Source organism: Callorhinchus milii, unplaced genomic scaffold (genome assembly GCF_018977255.1).
Source record: "Callorhinchus milii isolate IMCB2004 unplaced genomic scaffold, IMCB_Cmil_1.0 Scaffold3, whole genome shotgun sequence".
Taxonomy (NCBI): Eukaryota; Metazoa; Chordata; class Chondrichthyes; order Chimaeriformes; family Callorhinchidae; genus Callorhinchus; species Callorhinchus milii.
The window spans coordinates 51,091,970-51,109,862 of record NW_024704744.1 but is presented as its reverse complement, the minus strand read 5'-3'; the positions used below and the strand labels follow the sequence as shown (position 1 = coordinate 51,109,862).

The 17,893-nt window shown below is 39.9% G+C and overlaps 1 protein-coding gene across 1 annotated transcript; it reads right to left on the bottom strand.

The window, feature by feature from the left end:
- Positions 1-426: 426 nt before the first annotated feature.
- esco2 (establishment of sister chromatid cohesion N-acetyltransferase 2) lies at positions 427-17,571 on the bottom strand. The gene is made up of 12 exons (XM_042333751.1): positions 17,527-17,571; positions 17,135-17,206; positions 14,450-15,701; positions 11,180-11,242; positions 10,264-10,327; positions 9,541-9,583; positions 5,034-5,178; positions 4,422-4,553; positions 3,641-3,730; positions 3,372-3,515; positions 2,172-2,356; positions 427-1,157 (listed from the first exon to the last, which is right to left on the bottom strand). The coding sequence occupies exons 2-12, from the start codon at positions 17,188-17,190 to the stop codon at positions 1,025-1,027; spliced, it is 2,307 nt and encodes a 768-aa protein (XP_042189685.1). The 5' UTR covers positions 17,191-17,206; positions 17,527-17,571; the 3' UTR covers positions 427-1,024.
- Between the last annotated feature and the right edge of the window lie 322 nt (positions 17,572-17,893).

Below are 17,893 nucleotides of genomic sequence, written 5' to 3'. Positions count from 1 at the left end.
CCTGAGTGTACAACTTGTACTTTGTGCTTTTCAGTTTTATAAGTTAAGTGAAAACTTCAGGTTTTAGCACTCATATCAGAGTCAGAAGGTTGTGGGTTCATGCTGCCCCGTCTCGGCTGGAAGTTTTGGGAGCATTGCAATGGCAGAGGTGCTGTCCTTCAGGTGAGACTTTAAACCAAGGTCCCATGTGCCCGTTCAGGGGGATGGTAAAGACCCCCTGGCACTGTTCAAAAACAAAAGGGAATTTCTCCCAGTGTTCTGCCCCCCCATTAAATTAGTCATTTATTTCAATGGCTCTTTGTGGGATAGGGCTACGTGCAAAGTGTCTGTCTACAAAAACGTTTTATAGTAAAATCCTGTGAAGCTCTTGAGATGCCTTCAGCCCAAAGATTAGAACAGCTCGATCAGTTAGAGGCAACATGAACATTAACCATTAAATCATTAAAGATTTATTGTGGGAAACAAATACTTTATTTAAACACCTTTGACAGTCTATACCTACAAACATCAGTTTTTGCCTTGTACTGGGTCAAATGTTTTTCAGCTCATGACAGTTTGGTAAAATTCCATCCAACTATCCTGAGTTCAAATTGCACATAAAAACAAATGTCTTCAAACCAAATACGTTCAATCAAGAGAATTTGGGAAAGGAGAAAATGGAGGATTGCCTCAACACAGGAAAAAGTTAATTCCTTGTTTTACATTTTGTTATAAAATTGAATTAAAAAAACATTCATTTGTATATTCAAGTCCATTTGACCTAGGATTACATTAGAAACTAGTTTCATGAATGGATGTTGAACATAATTAACTTAAGGAACAATTAAAGACACTGAACTTTAACTTAGGGCAGATAACAATGCAGTAAAGACCAGAAATACATTTCTAGTATTCAATTGAAGTTATTAAGCTCAATTACTAAATGCTATATTTAAAATAGTTTATTTAATATTAGTTGAGATACAATGCATGGAAACAAAGCGGAACAATCAGAGGAAATCAAGAATCAACATTGCTTTTAAACCTAACTAATAAAGTTATAAACAAGAAAATTTGGGGTTCCACAATAACTTGTTGCAAAAAGTTTGCCATCCGGTGTTGGGTCTGACATTGCAATTTCATTTTTACTCAGGCAGGTCCCATACGTGAAAGTATTTCTGAAATAGGGATGGAAGGTTGGTTAGTACACAATATAGGCCAGGAATGAGGCAATAAGACTCCCATTTTATTTATCAGGATCTTCCTGGATGCTTTACACTATCTGAAATTCTGCCTTTTCTAAGCAATGTAAATATAATAATAGTCCTTGCATTTGATATAGTGCTTTTCACATCCTCATGGATTGAAATGACCAATTTATTATTTTTTTATTTATTATTTATTTTTTGAGGGATTATTATCAGGGGTGTGGAGTAAGGAAACTTGCCTAAGGTTTCACCCTGCCAGGATTTGAACCCAGTTATATATATATATATATATATATAAACTACTAGATTGCCGTTCCCAAAATTATGGGGATCTTGGGAGTTTTTCAACAGCAAATAGCATTTATATAACATCCTTCATATCAGAAGATGTCCCAAGGCACTGGGAAGTAGAGGGCTTGCACCTGAGCTGGTGAATTGATTCAGGAGGGGGTAGAGGAATGTGACTGAAGACGTAGTGGTCAAAGAGGAATAAATAAACCTTGAAGGAATCAAGGGAAAGGGCTGAGGCAGAGACATCACAATGAAGTTTCAGAGAGTGGAGGCAGATGGGCTGAAAGCCCAATCGGAAATGTGGGTACATGAAGCAGGCTGGTGCTTGCTGAGCAGGAGCGGGCGGGTTGGTAGGTTTCAGGTTTGATAAGCTCCTCATTTAACACATTCCTTGAACACTCACCTAATTTTAGTTGACAGACTATATTCTTCAGAACATTGTTTTTTTTAACAAGAGGCTCCAATAAAGAAGGTCCTTCAACCCATTTGAAACAACGACATTAAAAAAATTGTAAATTAAACACCATAGTATGAGAACCTTTCATATTTCTAATTTACTGGGATTGTTTTAATCATCTTATTTACATCAAATTACATGCCTGGTGGATTTTAGCTGAATATAAATGGGATCTTGCAACGTATTGAATAGGAATTACCTGACTACTTTAGCTCCTAGTGCTAAAACATACTTACCGGAGAGTATCCACCATCCGACTGGCAATGTCTTTTCTTCGCATCAAACTGAAAACCCAGATTCTGCTTATGCCACAGATAGCCTCCTCTGGCTTCGTAGAGCAGTACCAGGCACGTTGATGTTCAAACAGCTCATGGGTCTTAGACATTTTCTGTTCTGCAGGGTCAGACAAGACTCTAAAAGCCTGTAAATATATCACAAGAAAACAAATTGATTTAATACTAACTAGCATTTCTCCATTTAATCTTTCACCTGGAAGTAATTTTACAAATATTTGCAAAGCTTTGACAGGAACTCAGTGCGGTGCGATATCAATGGATGTCAACAGAAAAGACAAACCAGAGTTAAACTGATTTATTTTAATAGCACATTCAGTATCTTCACGAGCGTTAGATTAATTCCATAGACTTAATGCCTTGTCCATCTTCAAATACAAACAATTAGTTTAGTTTACTGGTGACAGTGACAGAAATTAGTTGCAATGGAAGTAAAACACATGTAATATTTTGAAAGACAAGCATTTTACTACATCAATGCTCTGCTTACTGAATTCTCCAGCTCTTCCTCACACAATCTACAAAATCTCCAGCACCCTATCTCACAAATCTGGCTGCTCCTCCACCATCACATTCTGGAATTCCATCCAGGAGTCCCTCCAACTTGTTCCCTCCCTCACCTCTTACAAGGCACAATTCAATATGATCTCGCTTATGATCATCTTTCCCCTTCCCACCCCAGCTCATGTGCCCATTCAGCACCGCAAAACAATTTGAGACCCCGGGTTGTAAAAGACACAATATATATGTAAACTCTATTGCATTTGTTTCAGTTTCAAAATATTGGATACTCTTGCTGTGAGGTAATAACTCTAGACAAAGTAAAGCAGCCCACAAACAGCCATTTAATGATTTTTTAAAAAAAAATGGAGAACTCTTGGTGTCTGTGGGGCATTGCTATGTACAAACTGGCTGCTTTGTTCACCTTTAAAGACAATCCCTACAGAAGTACTCTGAAGTGTTTTGGGATGTTTCCGCAAGATAAGGCACTATATCAAAAGGATTATTTTATTTATACAAGGCATATTGCCCAAATAGCACTACATGCAAACAGTAGATACTAATCAATTGATCACCATCACGATTTCCTCGTTTCTCAACAATCTGCACCATCTCTTATACACAGACACACACATATTTTACCTGTTTGATATTTTCTGCTATGAGGCAGCCCACAATCTTTTTCTCATTAGAGATGAACATATAGGTTTTGCTTCGGCTGGCATTGCTCAGTGCAGCTTGCTGATAGCCCAGTTCATTATCAACCAACTCCAGCAATTCCTCTACCTTCAAACATAATAAAACAGCACATAATTACTATGTGCAACAGACACACACTAAACCAGTTTAGTCAAAAATAAATCTAACGCCTACATAGGTTACAAAGTTTTACACATAAAATCAGGCTTTACCTTTTTGAGAGCATATTTCGGATCATCCGGGAGAACCAATATAATCTTTCCATCCAGATATTCTGCAACTACGCGTTCCTTCTTCCATCCCTATAGAATTAACAGACATACCTTTTATTTTCATTAAAATCCTTTCCTTGTGTTGTCCCCCTTTTAAAATCATGGAATGTTGCAGTTAAAAGATGTTCATGTGATTTAAAACAAGTTGAATGGCACCAACACAGAGTGAATATATTGCAAGAAGATTTTTTACACTGCTTAACATTAACTTTGCATTCCTGAAATAGATAAATACTAGGGTATTTCCCCCCTATGACCCATAATTGTTTTCACTTGTGAGCAATTCTTCTGAGTATCGCTCTGGCAATAAATGCTAACTAGCAAAATGTCAAAACTGCCAACAACTGCTTCATAGAAATGCAGAAGACCAAGATCCCAGATTACAAGAAAAGCAAAGAATGCCTTCCACACATTCCTTAATGTAATCACTTTTAAACGTAATAGTATGCTTACATTTACATATTTAGGAAAGTGATAAGAGCTGAGTGAGGCTCAGAGAAAGAATCCGACCGAGGACCACTTCTCATTCACATTTTTACTTTTAAAAAGATTAAAGACTGTCCTGAAAGCTTGTAGGATACCTGGTACATGGTTTATTTTACTCCGCACTTCTGAATTGTTGAATATTGAAAAATATTTTTAGTTAAGTAGTAAATCGGATATACACAGCATTGATTCTAAAGAAACCTGTCACATAAACATGGGACACTTTCATACATACCACATATCGTAGCCTTTCCAGGTACCTCTGGTGATGTTGAACGTGCTGCATTTCATCCTCAGGATTGGCTGCTGTATAAATCATACCACAGGATTTGCAGGCAACAGCCCCAAAGTGCTTCTGACCGGCATCCTGTAAAATTTCAGAAAAATTAAGTTGTCTCTCCAGAATATGTGAAAATGGATAGGACTACAGTAATCACTAAACCAATAATTATCTAATAATAATCCTTGTAATTCATACACTACCCGATTACATTGTTGAAATTTCTCAAAGCACGTCACAGGATTTTATTTTGTAAAGTAGTAGCCAATTTATCCCAAGTAATGTTCCACCAACAGCTGTTATAACAATGCTGTGTTCACCTACAAATAGTCATTACATTTCGCAATAAATCCAGTGAAGCACTTTGAGACGTTTCAATCACCTGATAAAATGCTGCATCAAATCCAACAATTATTATCATCATTGTGTGAACCGAATCATTCTCTTCCTTTTGGCCAAGGCATAGTTGAACAGCTGTAGTTATGAATAGGTTACAAGTCTTAGTTTAGTCTTAAATTATGTTGTTTTTCCTTATAGTTTATCTTTCCACAATTTACTAAAGCTTACAATTATGAGCTGATCTTTGTATTCTCTCTCAATATCTTTCTTTCTTTTATTTTTCTGTTGATATGCTGGATGCGGTATTGCAGGAACAGTATCAAACGGGGTCTTGGACCCAACAGAAGTGGCATCATCCTTCGGCAGCTGATGCCTACATCAGAGAAAAAACTGTGATGAAGACAATTGTACAAAATAGCACCACAGAAATTTACAGTGTATAGGACATTCATTCGGCTCGAGTCTGTGCTCACTCTCTGAAATAGGAGTCCATTAAATGTTCAGCCTTTTACGTAAGAACTTAAGAATTAGGAGCAGGAGTAGGCCATTCAGCCCTCTAGCCTGCCCCGCCATTCAATAAGATCATGGCTGATCTATTCTAACTCTACCTACCCGCCTTATCCCGATATCCCTTAATCCCTTCATCCACAAGAAATCTATCAATCTCAGTCTTGAATATGTTCAAGGACTGAGCATCTACAGCCCTTTGGGGTAGAGAATTCCATAAATTCACTACCCTCTGAGTGAAGAAGTTTTTCCTCAACTCAGCGTGAAAAGGCTTACCCCTAATTTTAAGACTGTGACCCCTGGTTATAGTTTCTCCAAACAGGGGAAAAAGTCTCCCACTATCTATTCTATCGTGCCCCTTAATAACCTTATAGGTTTCCATAAGATCACCTCTCATTCTTCTATATTCTAGAGAATATAGGCTTAAATTGCTCAACTTATCCTCATAATTCATCCCCCTCATCCCTGGTACCAACCAAGTGAATCTACATTGTACCCCCTCCAAGGTGAGTACATCCTTTCTTAAATAAGGAGACCAAAACTGCACACAATACTCTAGGTGCGGTCTCACCAGGGCCCTAGACAGTTGCAGTAAGACTTCCCTACTCTTATATTCTAACCCTTTTGTAACAAATGCCAACATACCGTTAGCCTTCCTAATTGCTTGCTGTACCTGCAAACTAGCTTTTTGTGACTGGTGTACAAGGACACCCAAATCCCTCTGAACGCTATCACTATCTAGTCTCTCCCCTTCTAAAAAATAATCTGCTCTACTGTTTTTGCCACCTAAGTGAATGACTTCACACTTCCCTACATTATACTTAATCTGCCACCTATTTACACACTCATCTACCCTATCTATATCTCGTTGCATTTTTTTAATGTCATCCTCTGTGTTTACTCTCCCTCCTAGTTTAGTGTCATCCTCGAATTTGGATATATTAAGTTCGATGTCCTCATCTAGATTGTTGATGTAGATTGCAAACAGCTGAGGCCCAAGCACTGATCCTTGTGGTACTCCACTACAACAACAACAAGATTCCATTTATTGAGCGCCTTTCACGTCGGGAGGACGTCCCAAGGCGCTGTACAGTTGGGTCAGGACCCGAGCAGGGGGGAAATGGTTAGGGTGAGGAGAGGGAAGGGAGCGAGGAGGGGGTAGTCGAGAGGGGAGCTGAAGGCACGGTCAAAGAGAAAAGTCACATCCCGCCAATCTGAGAAGGACCCGTTTATCCCTACTCTTTGTTTTCTTCCCGTTAGCCACTCTTCAATCCATGCTAATATAATCCCCTTAATTCCATGGGCCCTAATCTTGTGGATAAACCTTTTATGCAGCACCTTATCGAATGCCTTTTGGAAATCTAAATACACTACATCCACTGATTCCGCCCTATCTAAGCTACTTGATATGTCCTCAAAAAAATCTAAAAGATTTGTTAAGCATGACTTCCCTTTTGTAAAGCCATGTTGACTCTGTCTAATCATATTGTGATCCTCTAAGTATCCCACTACGACATCCTTAATTAAGGATTCTAGAATTTTTCCTACCACCGATGTCAGACAGATGGTCTATAGTTCCCCATCGCTTCTCTCCCATCCTTCTTAAATAGTGGTGTGACGTTTGCGATCTTCCAATCAATGAAAACCGTTCCAGAATCCAAAGAATTTTGGAAGATCAAACACAAGGCCTCCACTGTCTCATGAGCTACCTCTTTTAAAACCCTAGGATACAAACCATCAGGTCCAGGGGACTTGTCACTTTTTAATGCCAACAATTTCTCTAGCGCGAATTCTTTGCGAATGTAAATTTCCCTAAGTTGCTCCCTATCATTAGCCCCTTGGTTCATCTCTATTTCTGGTAAACTTCTTGTGTCTTCTAACATGAAGACAGAAGCGAAGTATTTATTTAGGGATTCTGCCATATCCTTATCCCCCACTATAATTCCTCCTGTCTCTGCCTGTAATGGACCCATACTTACTTTTGCTAGCCTATTCTTCTTATTGTATTTATAAAAACTCTTACAATCTGTCGTAATGATCCTAGCTTGCCCTCATAATCCATTTTCTCACTCTTAATGAGCTTTTTGGTTTTCCTTTGTTGGTCCCTAAAACACCCCCAGTCCTCAGGTTTGCTACTCTTTTTGGCAGCTTTATAGGTCTTTTTTTTTACTTTTATACTTTCTCTAACTGCTCTAGTTAGCTTCGGATGAACTGTTTTCCCTGTGGTACTCTTATTCCTCAAGGGAATATGTGACCGCTGAGAATTATGCACTACATCTTTAAATCTTTGCCACTGTTGATCTATTGTCATATCCATTAATCTAATTCCCCGGTCTATTTTAGCCAATTCTTCGCTCATACCTGCAAAGTTAGCTTTATTTAAATTTAAGACTCTTGCTTCGGATTTGACGACATCGCTCTCTAACTTAATACTAAATTCTACCATGTTATGATCACTCTGCCTTAGAGGAGCCTTAATATCTATATTACCGACTAGCCCTGTTTCGTTACGCCTGTCCCTAGTTGGTTCCTCAGCTACTGCTCCAGAAAGCTCTCTCTTATACATTCTATAAACTCCTCCTCTACCCTACTTTTGCCGATTTGGTTTACCCAATCTATGTGAAGATTGAAATCACCCACTATTACTGTATTACCTTTGCTACTTGCTTCTCTAATTTCTTGATTAATACCCTGCGCTATGCTGTGATCACTGTTTGGGGGTCTATAACCTACTCCCACTAATATTTTCTGCTCCTTATTATTTCGTAATTCTACCCATACCGTCTCTACATCTTGGTTATCTGATTTGAAATCCTTCCTCTCTTCTGTTTTTATTCCATCCTTTATTAACAAGGCTACCCCCCACCTCGTTTTCCACATTGTCTATCCTACCTATAAGCTGAAAACCCTGGAATATTTAACTCCCACCCTAGATCTCCATGTAACCATGTCTCAGTAATGGCTACTGGACCTGTTTGTATCTGTCTGTGCCTTTAATTCATCTATCTGATTCCGAATGCTTCGTGCATTTTAATTTCCTAGCATTTCCCCTACTCTCTGATGCCCTATCTTCTTTACTGAGCTTCTTACCCCTTTTTGACCTATTCTGTTTATCTCTCTCGCTATTCTGTTCTGCCACCTTTAGTTTTGTTAATATTGCTGGCTTGCGATTATTTCTAATTGTATCATTCCCCCACTTTCCTCCATAACCTTTTATAAATCAGCAGTAGTTTTTGGCTTTGTTATTGAAAGGTAACTAGCGTGCACATTTTAAACGTGTTTATTAAGCACATGGTCAAGGGAAACTGAATGGCACAGTTTCAATATTGCCCTTGAAGAGACATCCATTGTGTGTATTAGAAACTAAAACACAGATTCTGCTTGTGTTCTGCTCAGAAAATAGCTCTGTTCAATGGCAGTGGAAACCCTCATTAAGGAGTTTCATGCCAAATAGCCAGACAAATTCATCTTTTCAGACCTTATTTGTGGTTCAGTAACTAATATATTGGAGCCTATTTTCTACCGTGTGCATATAGAAAATTGGGAACGGGAGAAAGCAACTTAGTGCATCAAGTCTGCTCGGCCACAGGCCATTCTATAATCCACATACGCTTATACTTTGTTATATCACGAGTTGGTATGTAATATGCACTAACTATGGACCCTCAGCATACTTGTAATGCTGCTTAGACAGCTTCCTGCACACAGCAAGCAAAACCCATTATAACAAGAACTTCCTGCACACAGCAAGCAAGTACAATCCATTATAACAAGAACCTAATTTTATGGAGCCAAATCACCAGGTTATAACAGGGTCCAAATAAAACCTCAGCTCTCAGCAATCTGCCTTAATATTTAACATTTATTCCCCAAGTATCTTGCAAGATAGAAAATTAGGAAGAGAGGGCAATTCAGCCCATTGACCATGTACTCAGATTGCAATGTTTGTCATGTGGCTAGAGGAAATTACAGATTATGAAATTAACAACCAAACAGGTTATTTAACTAATTAAGCAAACAATAATTTTCATTGGTAGTTAATTATAACATAAAGGTCCCTGTAATATCCTCAGTTTACAAATGGCTCATAATACAACTGGAAAATCTGAGCTAAAGTAGTTTTTGCACTTCTAGTAACAGCTAATATTCATTATATACTAAAACATGTAAAATAATTAACCCATTATTAAGAAACAAAAATTACAAGTCAATAACTAGAGACAATTACCTTTTACTAAAAATGGGGTAGACAGCAGAAACTGGTTCTGAGCCTAAAAGGAAAAAAGAAATACATGTGACTACTGGATTCCACTAGCATGCTGTTGTGCATTTCTAAAATAAAAACACTGTCTAGTGGTACATGTTGTATTAGAACAGACTCATCTAGAAATCTTTATTATAATAGATCCACTTTCTTTAATTTTGGTTAATGGTTTAACAAACTATTATTGCCTCCCAGTTCTCGCATTTCCCTAATACATTCCACCTCATGATCTGGCAAAGAATTTGAAAACAGAAAAATGTTAAAACGTATTGCAGAATAAATCATATCCCATATATTTTCCTCCCATTTCTTATTTTGAACACATGTACATTTTGCTATAAATATTTGCTCTTAGTTATAGAATCAGACCCAGGATGCCAATATAAATATATATATATATACAAAAAAAGGACATGATGCTATTTCACAAGACTGCATGAGCCATGCTCCCCAATAAGAGCTCCCATCCAACTCTTTATTCCCAATCAAAATCCTAGAATATACTTTGGTAGCATTATGCTTGAATCCCAATTCTATTTGGGGTCTGTTGCACTTGAGAGTAAATGCAGAATAAACAAATGGATACTGCAAACTTTAAGCACTTTGAGACATCCTCCCAATGTGAAAAACTCTAGAAATGTAAATTGTTCTATGTAACTGCAAACACAGCTTAGATTAAACCCGTACCTCCATTTTTCTCAGAATCAATCCCGTCTTCCATCTCCAAATCAGATTCATCTACATCGTGTCTCTTAATAAGGAGAAAATGTAACAAAGATCAATGAAACAATGGTAAACAAATAGCAACACATTTAATTATAAACTTTCCATTAAAAACAAACAGCCTTTTTTGTTAAATACACCATTATATCTCAACAAGGTTTCCACACCCAGTTATCAGTCCTCATATCCATACAGTTTTCTAGTTACACAAAACTGAACAAAAAATCCTTTTCCCAATATGTTATCTTATAAGAGCTAGTGTTGGTAACATAATGGAAGGAAATATCTGTTAAGTGATGTGACACAGACAGACATTGCACTTAAAGACTGTTTTTGTGGCTAACACACCCTCTCAATCTCAAGATATCAGGGGTTTCAAAGCTGAATTGGCACCATACAGTGCCTTGGGGCGTCATTCCGACGTGAAAGATGTTATACAAATGTAATTTTGTTGTTGTTGTTGATCTTGTATTTTAACAAAATGCTGCCAATTCAGGAATCCTGTAGCGAAGTAGTTAGTGCACTCTTTCCACAAGCGAAAGGACCTGGGTTCAATTTCAAGGTAGGCCGTAACCTTAAGCAAACGTCCTTACTCCATACTCGTCGGTTTACCTAGCAGTAAGTAGGAACTAGGTCATTAGTCAATTGGTGGATCGCTTTCCGAGGGTAAAAGTCCCTTCAAAAAAAGTTTAAAAAATGGTCACTCAATCTATGACTGTGTGTGTGTTTAATACAACACACTCTTTAATGCCGTAGTGAGCACTCATCACTTTCCACACTATTTACCTATTTGACCTCTAAATTAAATTGACAAATTAGTAGTTAATAGTACTTAAATGTGTATGTGAAACTATCTAGATGAGTTCTATCTGAAGCCTACCTGAACACGCCATATTTCTTGTTCATCCTGTTTTGACTCTGAATCCTGAAACTGATCAAACCACTGCAACAATGAATAATCAACACTATTTACCAATGTACCTTTTTGTAGTAAGGCACCTTCTCAGATATTAAACAATTCAAGGATATCATATCAGTAAAATGCCACTTCTCCACAAACCAAACATCCGCATCAAGCTCTGATGTGAATTTTGAACATGGGATTGCACAACAAGCAGTAAAAAAATCATGCACAAAGTTGCTCATGCGCGGAAAAGGTTTCTAAGAATGAAACTCGTGCTCTCAGTAAGAACATAAGAAATAGGAGGAGTAGGCCATTCAGCCCCTCGAGCGTGCCCCGCCATTTAATAAGATCATGGCTGATCTTCTAACCTAATTCCATTTACCCGCCCTTTCCCCATATCCCTTAATCCCTTTAGTTTTCAAAAATCTATCGATCTCAATCTTGAATATGTTCAATGACTGAGCATCCACAGCCTCCTGGGGTAGAGAATGCCATAAATTCACTCATGTACACATGTATACAACAGTTTTTTTTGTGTAGTGAAGATATCTTTTACAGTACTTTTGAACAGTGTAGAGAGGCAGAGACAGACAGACAGACAGAGAGAAGCAGTGGTGGAGTGGGAGAAAGGGAAAAAGACTCGGGGGTGGGGGGAAGTGACAAGTCAAGCAGTGAGAGAAAACTAAGAGCAGCAGATAGGGAAAGAGAGAGAAAGGTTGGCACATCGTGTATTGATGATAGAATAACTCATGATATAATATTTTTTAAGCTGCTGTTATAACCAATTTGTGTTTTGTGCCTTGTCCAATTATCCACAGTTTGTTTATCCGCTATTTAGCTAATCCAGATTATCTAGTGCAGGTAACCAGTTCTCTTCTATAAACATTGAGACAGTAACCAGATTGTCAAAAATGGGCCTCCAATAGGCTGCAAACTGGCTGCTAAAGGATAGTTTTTGAGCTGATCAAAGTTCTGGATTTTAAAAGATTAATCTGGCTGTACTTGTCCAGCTCAATATTTTCTCAGAGCAACAACGTACATTCGTGCCCTCAATAAAATGACTTGCCGGCAGCTCAGAGAAACAAATATGGCTGAAACTAGTTTCTTCAACATTTTAAGTGTCAATCACGCACCAAACTCCGTGACCCCACCTCCCCCGACTCCACTGGCTCCCTATCCTTCAGAGGATCCAGTTCAAGATCCTGGTCCTCACCTACAAAGCCCTCCATGGCCTCACCCCACCCTACCTCTGCAACCTCCAAACCCCCTACCAACCCGCCCGTTCCCTCCGCTCAGCCGGCTCTGGCCTGCTCCACACCCCCCGACCCACCCGCCCCACCATTGCCTGGAGAGCCTTCAGCCACTCTGCCCCCAACCTCTGGAATTCCATCCCCCAATCACTCCGCCTCACCCCCTCCTTAGTTTCCTTCAAGTCCCGACTCAAGACCCTCCTCTTCGACCGTGCCATCGGCCAACCCCTCCCGCCCTGGCCCCAGCTCGGGTCTGAAAGGCTGTACACTGTCCAGCACCTTGGGACGTCCTCCCAACGTGAAAGGCGCTGTACAAATGTAATCTTGTTGTTGTTTACTATTTAATTGTAGCCATGCAAAAAATTCTAGAGATGTAGCTGTTTGGATGGTTAACATTTAAACTGATGAGTTCAGAAGATCCATTGGTTCATGGAAATTTCTGTCCATTCCAATTCTAAGCTGAATGTTGTTAGAGGTTATTGAAAGCGCCAGTTAACGAGACTTCACACTCAGTCCCTGGAAGAGGAGCCTGGCTTTATTCTCGCGAGTTTGAGTACCTGAAACTGAATAAAAATTCAACCCAGTGAGAGGCTCGCAAGAAAATAATGGACTATGGGGTAATATGTGCCCTGTTCATTTATACCAGAGTTCAATTATCAAGCAATTTAATAAATATTTTTCCCCATCTTTCACTCCATAAACATGAAAAATGCTTAAAACTGTAGCTTCAAAATGAACAAAAGAATAACATAAAAAGTAAGAGTGGTTTCCATGCAACACTGTTCAACTGTTCTACCACTGAAAAGTACAGCAAGTATTGCACTTCATATGCAATACCATGCCAATTATGGATCTTTAGTATATCTTTTTGATGTGCGTCATGACTATTAATCGTCTTTTTATCTGACATTTTAAATTAGCATTATTACCATTACAAAAAAACCCCGTGTATTTTATAAAATCATAACATGTGGAGTCCTGTAGCTCAGTGGTTAGAGCACTCGCTTTGCAAGTGAGAGACCTGAGTTCAATTCCAGGCAGGGCGAAACCTTGGGCAAGTTTCCTTACTCCACACACCTAATAATAATCCCTCCAAAAACCAAAAACAATAATAATAAATTGGTCATTTTCAATCCATGACTGTTTGTGGGACATTGCTGTGCGCAATTGGCTGCCGCGTTCGCCCACAAATATACAGTCAATTCACTTTACAGTGTGTTCTGTGAAGCGCTTTGGGACGTCCTACCGACGTGAAAAGCGCTATATCAAATGCAAGGATTATTATTATTATTATAACTTCAAGAACTGGTTAAGAAACCACAATTAAGTGAAGTCATGAATTACGTGCCCATTAAAACACACTTTTTTAAAAATGTGTACCTGTCTCTATTTAGGCACACAGTATATAATATAGTATACACAGAACAAGTTGGCTATGGTTGTGTGGGTCCAATCTCTTAAATTCTACATTCTAAATGAAGTCCAAAAAAAGGGCCAACTTTCAGGTCATTAGGTCACCACTGACATTACTACCTGCGCGTTGTCTGTATACACAGGAAGAGACATCAGCAGTTAACCCAACAAACCAGAAGTTAGCCTTTTTTTTAAGCTAACCAGGGCTACTGAAAACCGATATTGTATTCTTTTGGTTATATTGTATGATTTTTGTGTCTCTAGCACTTGCGTACGTGTGTATGCTAAGACTTGCACACTCGTGTGTAAGCCCTGAGCTGGGGCACACTCAGCACTCATGTGGGAATGGGTAAGATTTGTGATGTGATGAAAATTATCATATGGCTTCCCTTTTTCAAAAAAAGAAAAGCAATTATCTGGCAAAGAAGCACAAAATCCATTTTCTCCCAGTCCCCATTTATGATTTTTCAGAACAGTGTATATGGCACATAACCTACCAGAACAAAAACAACTAAAAACATTGCATCTAGATGGGAATGAAATGGGCGAGGTGGGAATAGTAATTTTTTTCATTCTTACTCACCGTTTCTGTCAAATCTTCCGCTTTCAATGACTTTACCTCCTTGGAGATCAATCCTGGATGAATAAAATGCAGCACTTCAATTCTCTGAAGTATTAACTTTACATCCCTTTTAATCACGAAGTTAACCCAGCTGGAGGGCGGAGACTCAGCATCTTCATTGATGTTTCCAATTTCTAGTTTCTCTATTTTGCGAGTATCCTCTGACACGTTTTTGAGATCACGCTTCCCAATGCTTTGATTAACTATTTGAGAAACCTCCTTCTTCACTTCCTTCAGATTAAGATCACCTTGAGTTTTGCTCGTCGCTTGTTCGAACTGGGTGCTGCAATGTGTTGAAAGTGATTCGACCGCCATTGTTTTTGAAGAAAAAAGATGGGATCTTCTCCCTGTGGAAAAGTAAGCGGCACCCATTTGGATTCGGAATCTCTGCTGTACCTTAACGCCATTTACTTTTGAACTATAAAGAAACATCTTGGCAGGAGGTTTATCACAAATATCTTCTTTCAAAGCCAGTTTTGTGGTGGTGTTGATACAACCATCTTTGCTTTGATTTGTTGGTGACGTTTTTGAATCCAATGAAGCTGTAACATGGCCACTGGATTGGTTTACTTTCCTTTCAACTTTCTTATTCATTCGAGGTTCTGCATTTTCCAGTTCATTCACCTCATCTTCATCACTGTTCCAAATGGTTGACAACCAATGAGGAATTTCTGAATCCAACAAAGCTTTAGAATGAGGACCATTTGACAAGTTCATATTTCTTTCAACTTTATTATTTACTTTAGGCTTTGCACTTTCCGGATCATTCAATTCATCTTCAACACTGCTTTGATCTATTGGTGTATTTTTTGAATCCAGTGAAGCTCTAGTCTTATGGTTTATCTTTCTTTTAATTTGTTTATTCAATGGAGATTTAGCTTTTTTCAGTTTATTTGGCTCATCTACATTCAGATCACCACGTGTAGCAGGCTTACTCAGATTGATCAACTTCCTCTCAAGAGGAGTGAGGTACAGTTGCTTAGTCTTGCTGTAGAAAGACTTTGTGGATACAGAGGGTTTGTTAGGAGAGCCTTGTTGATTTTCTTTATTAGGATTATATTTCTTTTGAAATTGACTTAACAGCGGCAAGCTTCTAAATTCAGGAGACCGCTTTTTCGTCGAACGAGAGGCAACTTCATCAAAGTTGAGGATTCTTTGCTTTGATGGAGTTTCTGATATTAGTCCACCAGTGAAGATAGGGGTATAATCCGCACTGTTAGGAACAGAAAAATTGAACAGTGAAACAACTGTATAGAGCAACAGTTATCTTGAAGGTTTATTGTGTGTAAAGTAAATTTGATATGAAATAAATATTTTATGAACACCCATACACAGACTCGGATAAAAAAATTCCATCTTTCAAATGAAATTTCCACCCCCCACCAGAACAACAACTTGCATTTATATAACGCCGCTCACGTCGGATAGTCTCAGAGGACTTGATAGTGGTGGAACACGATGCCCAGACGGATGGAAGGTCGAAGTGGGAGGTCTTCAAGCATGATCTGAAGATGGGGAAGGAAGGGACAAGGCAGACTGTTCCAGAATTTCGGGGCATAGTGGCTGAAAGTGTGGCCACAGACGGTGGAACTGAGGGCATGAGGGACATGCAGGAGGCCGGAGCCAGCCGAGCGGAGGCAGCAGGCAGGGGAGTAAGCAGGTGGGAGAGGTGGGAATTGCCAGGGCATGAAGGGATTTGAAAACCAGTGTGAAGATCTTGAAATCGATCCGTTCAGCGATAGGGAGCCAGTGGACATTGGCTAGAACTGGTGTGATGGGGGTACAGAGTTTAGTACAAGCGAGTAAATGGACAGCAGAGTTTTGGATTAGCTGGATTTTGTATATGGTGGAGCTGGGGAGACCAGTATTTGAATAATCGAGGCAGGAGGTGACCACGCATGGATGAATGTTTTGACTGTGTCATGGGTAAGGTACGGTCGGAGGCAGGCAATGTGGCGGATGGGGAGGAAGGCGGTCCTGGTCAAGGATCTGATGTGGGGAAGAAAGGACAGCTGTGGGCCGAATCCGACGTCTGCTGATGACAGCACGGTCAGCCTGGCTCATTGGTAGTCTTAGAGGATCAGACCAGCCACTGGGGACAGGAATTCTTCCCAATCTACTCCTGGTGACTCTACAAGCCAAAGCCCTAACAGGAAAGGTGGACCTAGCTGGAAAAGTAGCAGGAACGCCTGTCAGATAGTTGGCTGGACTCCAATAGTACCCCAATGCATATTCTGGGATACCCAACCTACACCTAATAACATCCGGATCTTCATAAGCAGGATATGCCACATCCAGGGAGAGTGTGTGCATTCCATTCCAATACATGTGAATTTTTATATGTATGTAGACAGCACGGATTTCTCAGTTCGGTTTAGAGGCTCTTAAGCATGGCGATCGTTTTCCATACATGTCCGACATCCTGACCAAAAAAAATCGCTCTGGGAATGATACCCTTGCTCTTAATTGCAGAGCGGATCAACAAAAATACAGACAATTGGCATCTGAAAATTTATATCCTATTGTAAATATCTCCAGTCAAGTTTCAGTGCATACCACACAATACAGTAACCAGTAAAATGCTGATATTTATCCAGTCCGTATTAATCGGATAATTTCATATGCTGCAAAAATCTCACAACTTACCGGTCATCCCCAGTGGACAGACGTTTCCTCTTTATTGGAGTGATTGCAATAGACATTTTTACTTCTTCAAAACTGTAAAAAAAAATGTAACCACAAAACACGATTAGTACTATTGGAGGCCACACCAGCACAGCGCACAGGAGACTGACCGGACACGGCGGCAACGCACAGAAATTCGAATCTTTGTCAGTTTTCAAGGCTTTTCATACATTTTACTGTAAAGTGTAGTGACTATTTTGGAGATAATGTCCCACAATCAGTCGGGAAGGGAATAAATAACCAATTTCATCGTGGAGGATTATTGGCAGGAACATGGGTGGGATGGGGATGGGGGGGGGGGGGGGGGGTGGGGAGACTCCTCTCCCTGACTAAACTTAGATCTATACCGTCACCTGAGCGGCCACACAGGGCTTCGGCTGCCCACCTCCTCACACCCAGGCCCGGCCCAGGCCCCGCTCTCACCCTCACTCTCACTCTCACCATTTACGCGCCGAAAAGGAGCAGCCGGAGTGTGGGGGTGGGGGGTGGGGGCAGCGCCTGACAACCTGCTCCGCGCTGTCCCCAAAGGTAACCCTCCCTCTGAATCCCCCCCCACACCCTCAGGGCATTTCATTCCTCACAGAAGTGAAGGAGTGAGTCCAGAAAGACACAAATAATCACACGCGGTAATACGCTGTTACCGACAATAATGAGAGCCACAGACCTCTCTGACCGCCCGATCCCGCGCTCCGGCTTTCAGACCCCTTTCCGCTGCATTCA

What these genes read in the sequence shown, in the direction of transcription:
- esco2 (XM_042333751.1), bottom strand. Translation starts at nt 17,190, where the DNA reads ATGTCTATTGCAATCACTCCAATAAAGAGGAAACGTCTGTCCACTGGG. An exon ending in TGATTCTGAGAAAAATGGAG is followed by an intron (nt 9,584 to 10,263) that starts GTACGGGTTTAA and finishes TTTTCCTTTTAG; the next exon opens with GCTCAGAACCAGTTTCTGCT. An exon ending in TAGCAGAAAATATCAAACAG is followed by an intron (nt 2,357 to 3,371) that starts GTAAAATATGTG and finishes ATATATTTACAG; the next exon opens with GCTTTTAGAGTCTTGTCTGA.